Raw genomic sequence first — 13,874 nt, forward strand, 5'->3', positions numbered from 1 at the left:
AAAAAAAAAAAAAAAAAAAGAAGGTGATTTATGGTGGCTTAAAATGTATACCCAGGAATAAAAACTTAAAACATCAAACACCAAATTTAAACCAGATTTTTAATAGCAACTTGATTAATTTTGCAACAGTAAAAATCATAATTAGGTAATTTGACCATGTTAATAATAGGTTTAATATTTCTATTTGATTAGCCAAGCTTAAATCCCCTTACTTTTAAAGGTGCTTCATAAATTGTCTTAGAAAGATGAAATTTTTGAATTAGTTTGCATATTTTATATGTCATGATATATTTACTCATTTCTTAGTGCCGAAAACCCGATCAGCATTTCAAACCCTATTTGTCTCCTGATTTGCCAAAACGACTACACTATGCCAAAAACGTCAGAATTGACAAAGTCAATCTTATGGTGGATCGACAATGGCTGGCTACGAGGTTCGTGTGTCTATTAATTTATCTCATAATACTTTGAAGAATCATCTTTTATTATAAATTGACTTAACCTTACCCTGCTATTATGATCATTGTCTATTTTCCTGGGCATTGACATTTGATTGACGTTTTAAATGCTTTTTTAGCACTTTTGTATTGCAAGTTATTGTTATTAGATTACTGATCTTAGCATCCTAGTCTTCACAATACAGATGAGAATAAGGAAGAGGGCTGAGATTGTTCCAGCCACTGTCCTAGAGATTGTTAGCATCAATATAATACCCCCCACCATAATGTCCAGCAGAGAGGTGATATCAGTTGTCTAGGCTGGCAGTGAGTGATTAATTAGACAGCTCTTTAAGGTCTTTGTCAGCTTTAGGATTTTTACAAAAGAGCACTTTTATGGCTGTACAGCTGAGCTAATGAATTTGTTGTAACATTTATTTCTTATTTCTATTTATAATTGTAATTCATGTTGATCATTGAGTATTTGCAAAATGTAAAGAAAACAAAAACCATTCCGAATCATTCCATCGCAAATAACCAATTAATTCATTGATTCAACAAAATTTTATTGAATGCTTGCTATGTGTGTGCCAGGCCCTGTTCCAGGCATTTGGGGTACAAACCTGATCCCTGCCCTCATGGGGCATATACCGTAGTGGAGACAACGGATAATAAGTCAGCAAACAAATAAGTATACACTTTCTGGTAGCTAAACTGATGATTCCTATTTTTGTATTTCATTCCACTATTTTTCCACATGCATAAGTGGATATTAACAGTATCCAGATCAGATCGTATTTTCTGGCCCATCTTATATGTATGAATGTAATGCCAGGGGATACAATGACAATGGCAATACAGTGTCTGAAAGATATGTTTGACAAAGAAAGAGGGGATGAAAGAAGACAAGGGAGTTAGGCTGAGCTCCAACACACATGTGCAGGATAAGAAACTGGCTTATTCTACAAGATAACTGGGAACTCCCAATGGGCCAGAGAGTGTGCAGTTCCACACTGGGTCACTAGATGGCACTGGCCTGTCTCCTCGGGATCCAAGTTTCTTAGCCCTTTGTATAGATCTGTGGTTGCCCTGAGGCTCAGGACATTTTCTAAAAGTATTTCTCTCAAATATGTGAGTAAAATTAAGTTTTACTGATATTAAATACATAATATTGTTAGTAATTTCGGTATGTAATATATAAATTAATATATGCCCAAATAGGGTTATGTTCTACAAATATTCACTGTTAGAAGTATGAGATTAAAGAAGTTAGACCACTATGAAGAAGCAGAATAAGAAAGGGTTATAAAGTGAGAGTCTGGCCATCAGAATACCTCTGGGTATCATACATGAATACTCAGTCTCAGGTGATGAGCTTTGTATCCTTTAAACAACCAGCAGTGAGATGTAAAAAGAACTGCAGCCTGAGAGTTCACGGCCTGGCTCCCTACCCAGTTAGTCACGGGAACGTGCAAAAATTAATAACTTAGGGCTTTATTTTTCTCCTCTGTAGCACAAGATTAGCTTAGTTTTATCATTCTCTTGCCATTAATATACAAAATAAACTAACCTACATCAAAGGAAATTTTGAATACAGCCTTAACAAGAACAAGTGAGGGAACCTGACTGATTAAATCCTGGGTTCAGGCCGGGAACAGTGGCTCACGCCTGTAATCCTAGCACTCTGGGAGGCTGAGGCGGGCGCATCGTTTGAACTCAGGAGTTTGAGACCAGCCTGAGAAAGAGTGAGACCCCCGTCTCTACTGAAAAATAGAAAGAAATTAGCTGGACAACTAAAAATATATATAAAGAAAAAATTAGCCAGGCAGGGTGGTGCATGCCTGTAGTCCCAGCTACTCGGGAGGCTGAGGCAGGAGGATCGCTTGAGCCCAGGAGTTTGAGGTTGCTGCGAGCTAGGTTGACGCCACGGCACTCTAGCCAGGGCAACAGAGCCAGACTCTGTCTCAAAAAAAAAAAAAAATAAATAAATCCTGGGTTCACTCTTTTCTCCAACATTTAAACCATGAGTCTCAGTCTACCTATTTTCTAAGTAAAAGTCTATTATCATTAGTAATAATGTACATTATTTGGTAACTAGATTAGACCCATTTTTCATAATTGTAGCAAATTTCAATAGTTCGTATAATCTATTTTCCCTAGAAGTTGTTAGATTTTACTAATTTGGGGAAATCCAGTGTTTCAAAAACATAGTCAAAGTATTGTTAAAATGCATTTTTAAAGAACACGAATATTAGCTTTTTATTTTGGAATAAACAACGGACAAATACATCCCAAGCACTTTTCTAAGAACTAGAGATAACAAAGACCCTATCCTAGGGATTTTCGCCCAGTGGGAAGGAAGAAAACAGTTAAAATCACATGCTAACTGCTAGACTCTAACCAAGTACAAGGTTCAAAGAAGCAAAAGGAAGATTACACACTCAGGTGTGGATGTTGAGGACCATCAGAGAATGCCTCCCAGTAGGGGTGATTCCTGATGTGGGTTTCGAAGACTTGGGATGGGGCAGGCTATATGTCGCCACTCAGCAGGTCTGCCTGGTGCAGTCTGTGCATTGTTCGGAGGCAGCCAGCCACGAAGGTAAGTGGGAGTGGAAATCCAATCCTTGCTCAGTTCCCCAAGCCCTGATGAGGGCTGTGTTGGCAGGAGGAAAGGGACTCCTTTTCTTTGCCAAAAGTGACATCTTCTTGCCAAGCCCTGAGCTCTGCCAGGCTACATCCTTCAAGAGGTGCTTCTTTCTCTAAATAATCTGCCCAGAGCAGCTGGACACCTTTTTCTAAACCAGCAGCAGCTCTAGGGCAAGGAAGAGTAGAGAAAAGGCAGGTTTCCTGAGAGAAGAACTAGAGTCCAGCAACTGCTAGTAGTTCTGTACTGCTGGAGCACTGTCTGGATGAAGCCGCTGTCTGCGTGAAGGGCCTGGTATGTTATGACTAAGCAGTGTGACTTTGATCTTGAAGAAAGTAGGAGGCCATTGGTAGTCAAAAGGTGGCTTGAGTGACTATAGTGAGATTTGCATTTTGGAGAGTTCCGTCTAGCTGCTACATGGAGGAGGATCTGGGGAGAAGCAGAAGGCCTGTTAGAAAGCTAGGTAGTGACCCATTCCTCAGCCTTATGACAGCCCTGGAGCCTGTGGAACGATGAGGATGGTGAAAATAGCTACATCGTGCATCTCCAGGAAAGTATCATGGTTAACTTATGACCTAGATTTTCCAGGGTAGTGCTAAGTCCTGGTTCATTATATTCTGACCCACATTCGTTCTCATTAGAACATGTGTTTTTCTATTTCCAGCAGTGAAAAATAGGGTTAAATAAGATTAGGTGTGTGTGTGTCTGTGTGTGTGTGTGTGTGTGTGTGTGTGTGTGTGATGAGGGAAGATGAAAAAGTTCTGAAGGCAGGATGATTAATCAGGTCAGAGGTAATGAGGATCCAGTCTAGAACAGTGGCGGTAGAAGAGGAAAGGAAGGAAAAGACAAATAAGAAAGGTACTGCAGAGGAAGCTAGGACTTGGCACGTAATAGAGCATCAGGAGAGAAGACTCATTCATCTCCCACCTGTGCCATTACTGTGGCACAGAGACCCAGCCTTGATTTCAGCTGTATTAATTAGACATGGAGAAGATAATAGAGAACTTGTTAGGAAAAGTTTCATATAGGACTTGGAAGGTGAGCTCAATTACAGCTCAATCGACTCATCTTTTCCAAATGCCAGCTACCATATTTCCATATGCAATTTCCAGAGCCAAATTCATAGTTAGAAGCCATGAACATGAGCCAATTTCCAAAGGTTTCACTTGGAAAGCAATAGAAAATAAAACTTTTACAAAAAATATTTAAATATTTTGCTTCTGAGTGAAATTTGGCAATGTTTGCCACTGTTTTTTAATTAAGGATATGGAAATATTAAAAAATTTTAGAAAGACTAAAGACTTGGTTCAAAAAACCTTGTTCTTTCTTTCATTAATGAACACCGTAGCTTTCCACATAGAATTTGAAACTTCATTACTCAAATCAAATTATTTCGGTAATCTTGGGAAACGCAATATCTATGCAATAAGAACAAAAAAAAAAATTTTTTTTTTTTTGAGACAGAGTCTCCTTTTGTCATCCTGGCCAGAGTGCAGTGGCATCATCCTAGCTCACAGCAACCTCAAACTCCTGGGCTCAAGCGATCCTCCTGCCTCAGCCTTCCAAGTAGCTGGGACTACAGGCGCACACCACCATACCCAGCTAATTTTTCTATGTTTTTAGAGATGAGGTCTCACTCTTGCTCAGGCTGGTGTCAAACTCCTGGCCTCAGGCAATCCTCCTGCCTCGGCCTCCCAGAGTGCTAGGATTACAGCCATGAGCCACTGTGCCTGGCCTAAAAGTATTTTTTAAAACAAGTTTTACCCTATACTAACGATTTTATTGGAATTAACAAAGGACATAAAATTCCCTTAGGGGAATTGAGTTTAAACCCCTTATAAAATAGGACTCCTCTTGCTTTGCCCATTCCAGGTACTTACTTAGCTTCTCTTTTTTTCCTCTATTGGGTAGAGTTGAGTGTGGCCTGGTCAAAGTTGTGTTTTGTTTTTTGATTTGTGATTTATTTTTATTTTCTATTTAAACTGAATGAAAGTCAGCTATGAATTTTTTTAATGTTGACTTTTTAAGACACTAAATTACTGTCCTGTTCTCAATTAAGCCATCAATGTAAAAACAAACAGAAACCCTGTGTGTGTTTGTGTGTGTATATTTGCCCCAGGGGTAGAAGGTGAGGGTTGGGGAAGCAAATGAGAGAAACCTTTTAAGGCTGACTTTTGGAAATAGGAGTCTTTTGTTTCCTTCAGAGACCAAATTTGACCCAGTAAAACACTGCTGCTTTAAAAGATCTAAGTTCGTTTACCCCTATTTTTTTCCAAGTATGAAAACCAACTATGTGTAAAATCGCAAACACTGCTCAATTCGAAGATTAAAATATGAAAAGGTAGGCAAAAAATCAAACTAATTAAATTTGAAAAGTTTTTCAAATAATACAGTAACAGCCTATGGAAGAAAATCCCAAAAGCTAAAAATAAGCTCTGAATCTGAAACTCAGATTCTCAAACTGCTCCTTGCCAAGTACAGTCACGTGCTGCATAGTGACATTTTGGTTAACAATGGTGCACTTACATAGATGATTATAATACTGTATTTTTGCTGTACCTTTTCTATGTTTAGATACGTTTAGACACACAATTGTGTTCCAGTTGCCTACAGTATTCAGTACAGTAACATGCTGTTCAGGTTGTAGCCTAGGGGCAATAGGCTATGCCATGTAGCCTTGGTGTGTGGTGAACTGTACCAGCTTGGTTCGTATAAGCACACTCTGTGATGTTTGCACAGTGAAATCGCCTAATGATGCATTTCTCAGAACATAGTCCCATCATGAAGTGACACATGACTGTGTTATCATTAACTTGCCCTGACGAAAGGTACAGGTGAGCTGAGGACAAATTCTTTTCTTTTAATCTGTGCCTTTGTTACTATCCTTTTCTCGATATCTGAGAGTCAAAAGACTTTTGAATTCTATTTGTAGACCCTGGAATTTTGCTTTCTTCTCTCTTACTATTCTGTTTTTTCCATTATGCTTATGAATTTGGGCATGAAAATAAACATATTTAAGCTGCTGTTGACAGAAAAATGTTCCTGTATAAAAGCAGAGGCTACATAAAAATCCATTAAAGCTGCTATAATAAGGGCTCACATCAGTATATTGATCAGTGTGTAATAATATTTTTCTTTATAGGAGTAGTACAAGTTCATATTGTGGAGGAGGCAATCACGGTTATAACAATGAGTTTAAAAGCATGGAGGTAATGTACTGCTTTTTACAAACAGGTAATTATTGAGCACTTACTTTATGACAGGCAGTGTTCAAGACTCTTGAAGACATCCGTGAACAACACAGATTAAGATCCCTGCCCTCATGAAGCTTTCTTTCTAAGAGGGGGATACAGACAGTAGGTGTAACAAAAGAATATATTATTTGGTATATTAGGTGATAACTGTTATGGAAAATAAAGAAAAAATAGAGCAAGGTAAGGGGGAAATTGGGAGTATTTTGGGGCACCCTGGGGGAAGTATGCAACTTTAAGTAGGATGGAAAGAGTAGGAGTCTTTGAGGTGACATTGGAGCAGAGAGTTGAAGAAAGTAAAGGAATTAGCCTTTAAAATTGTCAAGGGACAAGTGTCCCAGGCAGAAGAAACAGCCAGTGCAAAGGCCCTAAGTTGGGAGTGTATCTGAGTCTATGACTAAAATGCAGCTGATATACTCCCAAAGGTAAAGCTTTGTGATTTTTGAAACCTGATTGTCTTATCTAATTTCATTTGTAACACACACACACACACACACACACACACACACACACACACACCCTATTTTCCAAATATAAAAAACGTGCGTTAGGGTCTTTATGACTATACTGCTTCTTAGCGTTGTCATGGTGAGCTATATCTCTTTGTAAATATTTGAAAAATCTCTGGAGACAGAGCTTTTCTATTAATTAGGGTACTTTTTCATAATTAAATTAATTACTGCAAGAAAAACCTATGTCTCCAATTCTTTGATGATTATCTTGGGGAAAAAAATATACATATGGCTCACACCTATAATCCTAGCAGTCTGGGAGGCCAAGGCCGGAGAATTGCTTGAGCTCAGGAGTTTGAGCAAAAGCGAGACCCCATCTCTACTAAAACATTAGCCAGGAGTTGTGGTGTGGGCCTATAGTCTCAGCTACTTGGGATGCTGAGGCAGGAGGACCCCTTGTGCCCAGGAGTTTGAGGTTGCAGTGCGCTATGATGACACCACTGCACTCTACCCACGGTGACAAAGCAAGACTCTATCTCAAAAAAATATATATATATATTTATATGTATCCCCATTACCAAAAAAGAATTTCTTACCTATGTTTGATACTTTTCTTCTAGTTGTTTACAATCTAAACCAGTTAGATCTGTTATAAATAATATAATTAGGTTAACATTAATTAATTAAATATAAATCAAAATATTTAGATCTCTTCATCCCAAAAAGAAAGAGGAGAAATAAGTGGATTAGGAAGTTGCACAAAAATTTAATGCTTAGAAATGTCAACATTTTTCATCATATATTAACATATTTGAGCAATGATATGAAAGGAATGTGCAAAGAACATATGATGTTATACGATTAATTTCTAATATATATTATCCAGATATTATACCGATACTGGTTGTCCACTATTGCTTATATCCTCTTCCTCTATTGGCACATGACCTGCTATGGAAGCAGGTAGAGACAGGAGAATAAACACAGCACAGATTATGTTTGATTGGTAAACATCAGGGATGGAAATGATATGAAAATCATTTGTAAATCAAAAAACAAATCCTCACAGAGGCCTAAAACAAATAGGAGAGTTGTTACAGAAGGAAGGTGTGTCACTTTTTTGAGTTTCATTGACATCTAGTAATAATTACAATCCAGGCTCTCTTTTTGGCGTACGGACCCAGTTTCAAAGAGAAGACTGAAATCGAACCATTTGAAAATATTGAAGTCTATAACCTAATGTGTGGTAAGTATATTTACATCAACTCCCCAGCAAGGTGTGCATAGATTTAAATATAATTTGACATTGGTGATAAATTGAATCCCAGAGGCTAGATGCTCTGCAGCAAGAAGACAGAAAGTAAAAAAAAGACAAGGAAGAAATATTTATTATTCAGAATTACTCAGCTATAAGAGTGAATTCTTTCTGTTTTACTAGTAATGATCAACTCTAGAACTCAGGAGACCAAGCTTCTCTATTAATTATTAAATATTAATTATTAATAATAATAAATAAAATAATAATCATTAATTAATTATTTACTAGATGACAATTTAATAAAACTTAGATAAATAAAATAACACTTCCAACATTTCAAAGCAGGATAAGCACACTAAAAACACAAGTATATTCTTGTAATTACAGACAGAAGGCATCTGACATAAAAGGATGATAAGAAAGTCCTATTTGTTGTTTGAGCTCAGGAGTTCGAAACCAGCCTGAGCAAGAGCGAGACCCCGTCTCTACTAAAAAAATTAAAAAGAAATTAATTGGACAACTAAAAATATACAGAAAAAATTAGCCGGGCATGGTGGCCCATGCCTGTAGTCCCAGCTACTCGGGAGGCTGAGGCAGGAGGATCGCTTGAGCCCAGGAGTTTGAGGTTGCTGTGAGTTAGGATGACGCCATGGCACTCTAGCCCAGGCAACACAGTGAGACTCTGTCTCAAAAAAAAAAAAAAAAGAAAGTCCTATTTGGATAGACATGTTATTACACTCAATGTTAAAAACTTTAAAGGTTTTTTTTAAACCTTAGGGTTTCGGGAGCCTAACCTACCTCTGTACCTACATGCTTCCCTCAGACCATTATATTAACAAATCATTTACGTAGGCAAGGCAATGAGTAAGCTGTAATTGCACTGTTAGCTTTAGGAATTTGGGCATAAACCTGCTCACCATTGTCCTCTCAATCTTGATTGTGACTCTCTTAATTGAATGTGACTTAGAGACCAAAACGTATCCATCTAAAGATGGTATATTGTAACCTTAACCACTTACATTGTTAGCTCCCGTGGCTGGATTTGTGATCAGGACCTCTGCCCCTTGAGGGATGGTTAGAAGGAACTAGATAGACTTCTAGTCCTAGGAGAGGTCTAGTAGGTAAAAGTCAGCTGGAGCCACTTAAAAGGCTATGTTTGTAAAATATTTGTATGTTTTGTCTTCATAGAAAAAAATTAGAAAAAGTTCTGTAAATATTGAGCAAAATTTTAATTTTTAAAAAGTATCTATCCTTACAGAATTTTCATATAATTAAGCAAATATACTACAAGTAAGATTCTAAATTATTTGACTTCTTTAAACTTGTTTTTATTAAGAGTATAGCTTTCTATACTACAAAACCATGATATGCTCAAGGACAAAGTGGTCATTTACGCAGTGAAGCTTTACTCTGAAGGAGCAGAAACAGTTCATGAAGGTTCCTGCGGTTCATCTGCAGTGATTATTCCTATTTTTCTTTTTTTTTTTTAGAGGCAGGGTCTTGCTATGTTGACCAGGCTGGCCTTGAACTTTTGGGATCAAGCAATTCTGTTGCTTTAGCCTCCCAAGTAGCTGAGCCCAGCTGCCTCTTATTCTTTAGAAAGACTAGATGCTGGAAACTATGGGGAAGAAAGTCAGTAAAACAAATGGCATCTGTAGGACATGACCTCATTACAGCAGAATGTATTAAAGGAAGTGAGATAGTAGGTGTTTGTTTTTTCCCATCTCCCACGTAGGAGTTGTTGCCTTCCAATTTAAAGCTACTTTGAACTTATTTTTTTCAAAAAACAGATCTCCTACGCATTCAACCAGCACCAAACAATGGAACCCATGGTAGTTTAAACCATCTTCTGAAGGTGCCTTTTTACGAGCCATCCCATGCAGAGGAAGTGTCAACGTCTTCTGTTTGTGGCTTTACTGCTCCTTTGCCCACAGATCCTCTAGACTGTTCATGCCCTCAGCTACAAGATGTAAGTAATAACTTGATGCATGCATGGGAATGTAAGGGGACATGCCAGTCTAAACCAGGGTGGCTGTAACCAGTTTTGTGCTCTGGCTTGAATACTTACTTAGTAAATGTATGTGGTTTCTCTGAAGCCTATCTAGAAAGGAGAGATTCTAATGCATACATTATAAGATTAAGTATGTGAATGTGCCTTGTAAACTGGAAGGCATTATTTGGAGACTAATTGTTAATTGCATTGTGAGTTAACTGTCCTTAACCATTCGAAATAGTGATCTTGGAGCTCTCTTTGATTTCCCTCATAAACCATTCTTCTTACAGTTGAAGAATCAGATGGTCATGCTTGGTTATTTAGAGCACAAAGAACTGGGAGGCTGTTGTAACCTGCTCTTTGACACATCCACTAGTGTAGGTGCTGTGGGGTATTCCTTTGGGTAGCAGTGGAGAATCTGACTGACAGATACTTGACACTGGAAAGGTCTTTTTAGTAGATCAGGCCCTGGACTGAGTTCACAAGTAGGACTTTAGATCCCAGGAGACTCAACAAAGAGAAGTTCTGGTGCTAGGAAGCTCCACAGGGAAAGGGGTCAGAATAGGAGTTCAAAGTATAGGAACCAAGTCCACCTGTGAAAATCAGAGCACCTGGGTGGGGTTGGGATTTCAGAATGAACTTGAAGCCCGGTTATCAAGAGTCCATCAAATTAAAACTAATGTCAAGGTATGTTTGATGTCAAGTTCAAAATGTGGTTGTGGAGCTAAATAAACATCTGCTGCCTCAGGTAAGAATTTTTCCTTATAAAAGGGATAGGACTTTACATTCTCTAATCCTTAAAATACCATTATATCACAGAAATAAATAATCAACCAAAAGAGGCTTTAAGACACAATAGTCCTGTCAAACTACTCAATAAAAGTCAAATCCACAGCAAATATCATCAGTACGGGTGTGGTTTTCCTACCTGCTACTCTTGCTAACCTCAATGAAGTAGCTATTAAAAGATAATCATAATGACAATACAAAGTGGGTATTCCCCATTTTAGAGATTTAAAGAGAGCTCAGAGAAGTTAGGTAAATTGTCCGAGGTCACAGAAGCTTGGTCTCTCTGACTCCAAACCCTGGGTTCTTCTCTGTAACGAATGCCCCTTGCTACTCAAAGTGTGGCCCCAGGACCAGCATCTGGATCACTTGTGAGTTGGCTAGAGATTCAGCATCTCAGGCCCCAACCCAGGTTTACTGAATAAGAATCCGTATCTTAACAAAACCCTCATGTGATTCGATGCATGTTCAATCTTGAGGATCACTGTGTTGTTGTCGTCCCAGCTCAGGAGTTGATTCCAGCTGTGGTCAGATGCTTTGCCCCATTATCAATTGTATCTTTGCATACTCCCACAAACATAAAAAAAGGATGCAGGGGGCATCAGTATCTCTGTATTTCTGAGCAGTGGCAGAATCAGAACTTAAACTCAAGTGAGTCTGGCTTCTTCGTTCAGTAATAAAACACTTAATGTGATTACAGCAGAAATAATCTTGATCACCTTTCAAAACATGTGTTATTTCTTTGATTACTTCCTCCCCCTCCCCTCAATATCTTGCAGAGTGCTCGTGTAGAACAAGTGAATCAAATGCTAAATCTCACGCAAGAAGAAAGTAAGTCAATAGAAAACATGTAAGTCTTTGATGTTTAGACCTAACAAAAGACAACATTGCTATTCTGGGATTTTCCAAAATAAGCTCACAGAGACTTTCAAACATAAAGATTTTATTGCCAATATACAGGAGGGAAAAAAAACCCACAACAGATCTAATAACAACGGTAGTAAGCACGGGGAAGGGGGAGTAGTTACAATGGTTCCAGGAACATAATAACTTCCTTGAAATGGTTTTGCCTCATCTGCAGTTCCCTGTTCCCTTTCTTAGATGTAAACAGACTCAGCTGCCTGGGTCTGAGTCCTACCTCTGCTGCTTCCTGGCTGTGTAACCTGGGGCAAATCACTTAACCTCTCTGTGCCTCACTGTTCTCATCTATAACTGTACTCACCTCATGTAGCTATAAACATTTAAAAAATTAATGCATGGAAAGAAGTTGCAGAAGTGCCTGTTCTGTAGCGATATTATTACCTGTTTTGTTTTACGTATTCTTGTATTAAACTCAGTAAGTCTCAGTTTCGTCGTGTATAAAATGAGGATACTTACTTTATAGAGATACTATGAAGGTTAAATGGGTTAATACATGGGCCTGGTCTACAGTTAAGTGTTCAGTGAATGTGTTAGTTGTTTTGATAATCTTCTTACAATCTACTGAGTATTATTCATGGCATGAATAGCGTGCAGGTTTTTCAACTATCAATAATTGATAGATTTCTAAGTTATAATAGCATACAAGTAAAAATAAATAAATATATTAGGATGTTGTTTTAGTCCATTCTGGCTGCTATAAAAAAACACCATGGTCTGGGTGGTGTATAAACAGCAGAAATTTATTTCTCATCGTTCTGGAGGCTGGGAAGTCCAAAGTCAACGCTCCAGCAGAATTGGTTTCTGGTGAGGGCCCGCTTTCTCATAAATGGCTGCCTTCTCTCTCTAAGTTCACATGGCAGATGAGGTGAGGGTTTCTATGGGGTGTCTTTTATAAAAGCACTAATCCCATTCATCATGACTTAATCACCTCTCAAAGGCCCCACCTCCTGACACCATCACCTTGGGGTTAGGATTTAAACATAGAATTTGGGGGGGATATAAACATTCAGACCATAGCAGGCATACTTTTATAAAATTCCAGTATCTTTCCTGTGACAATTACTAAAGTAGGTCATCTTTGTTATCAAGTATGCATTTTTGATTTTGAGGTTTTATCTCTTCAAATATGTCCTGTGAGCTATAAAATATAAGGAGCCACAGAGAGCAGGCTTCAGATCCTTGCTTAGCATCTTGCTTGGCCAAATTACTTATCTAAGCCTAAGTTTTGTAATCTGAAAAATGGAAAAATAACACCTACCTCATAGGGTTAATGTAAGAATTAAAAGAGGTTAAAGATGATAAGCATTTGTTAGAGTACCTCATCCCCTGTAATAAACCATAGGAGAGTGGTAGTTGTTATATGCATAGAAGCATTTGCTGATTTCAAAAATCTTTTTATTTTATGTTATTTTAATTTTAGTAACAGCAACAGTGAAAGTAAATTTGCCATTTGGGAGGCCCAGGGTTATTCAGAAGAACGTGGACCACTGTCTCCTTTACCATAAGGAATACGTCAGTGGATTTGGCAAAGCTCTGAAGATGCCCATGTGGAGCTCGTATACACTATCCCTGCCGGTGAGTTGCAGAGTCCACGGAGCCCTGCAGGCTGGAGAAATTTGTAATCCTATAATATTCTAAAAGCTGAATTTTGTTTTGCAGCAGAGATTCCAATGGGAGCTCACTGGCCTACTGTAGCTTGTAAGATAATGTCCCAAATATTAGGTAAAGGTTTTTCTAGGTGCTGTGCGGGTGCAAAAGAGGAATACATTGCGTTTTGTCTGGAGAAAGTAGAAAATGTTTACAGGCCAATTGATAAGGCAGGTAGAAAAGAACATTTCAAACAGAAGCAGCAGGAAGTACAGAGGCACGTTATTCATTTGGTATTCCCCAAGTATATGGTGGGTGCGCCTGGAAAGTAAAGATAACTAGATCATAAAAGACTTTGTATTTATTTGATTTTGTAACATATACTTTATTATCTGCTATGTATGTGCTGTGATTGGCTCAAGGAACACAATGTGAATAAAATGTAATCCTTTTGTGAAGGATCTAGCACTCTAATAAGTCAGGCTAGACTTACATGCACAGATGTGTTATGTCACAGATCTTTCTAGACTGAGCTTGAGAATCCA

At 38.2% G+C, this 13,874-nt stretch overlaps 1 protein-coding gene across 1 annotated transcript in view; it reads left to right on the forward strand.

The window, feature by feature from the left end:
* The window catches only part of ENPP3 (ectonucleotide pyrophosphatase/phosphodiesterase 3), a 75,213-nt gene that overhangs the window by 47,310 nt on the left and 14,029 nt on the right, over positions 1–13,874 (forward strand). Inside the window, exons 13-18 of the mRNA XM_012665169.1 lie at positions 307–434; positions 6,224–6,290; positions 7,943–8,030; positions 9,833–10,011; positions 11,601–11,652; positions 13,163–13,317. Of these exons, the coding sequence (XP_012520623.1) occupies positions 307–434; positions 6,224–6,290; positions 7,943–8,030; positions 9,833–10,011; positions 11,601–11,652; positions 13,163–13,317 (669 nt within the window). The remainder of the gene's footprint in view (positions 1–306; positions 435–6,223; positions 6,291–7,942; positions 8,031–9,832; positions 10,012–11,600; positions 11,653–13,162; positions 13,318–13,874) is intronic.

This window comes from Propithecus coquereli, unplaced genomic scaffold (genome assembly GCF_000956105.1).
Source record: "Propithecus coquereli isolate 6110/MARCELLA unplaced genomic scaffold, Pcoq_1.0 Scaffold98, whole genome shotgun sequence".
NCBI lineage: Eukaryota > Metazoa > Chordata > Mammalia > Primates > Indriidae > Propithecus > Propithecus coquereli.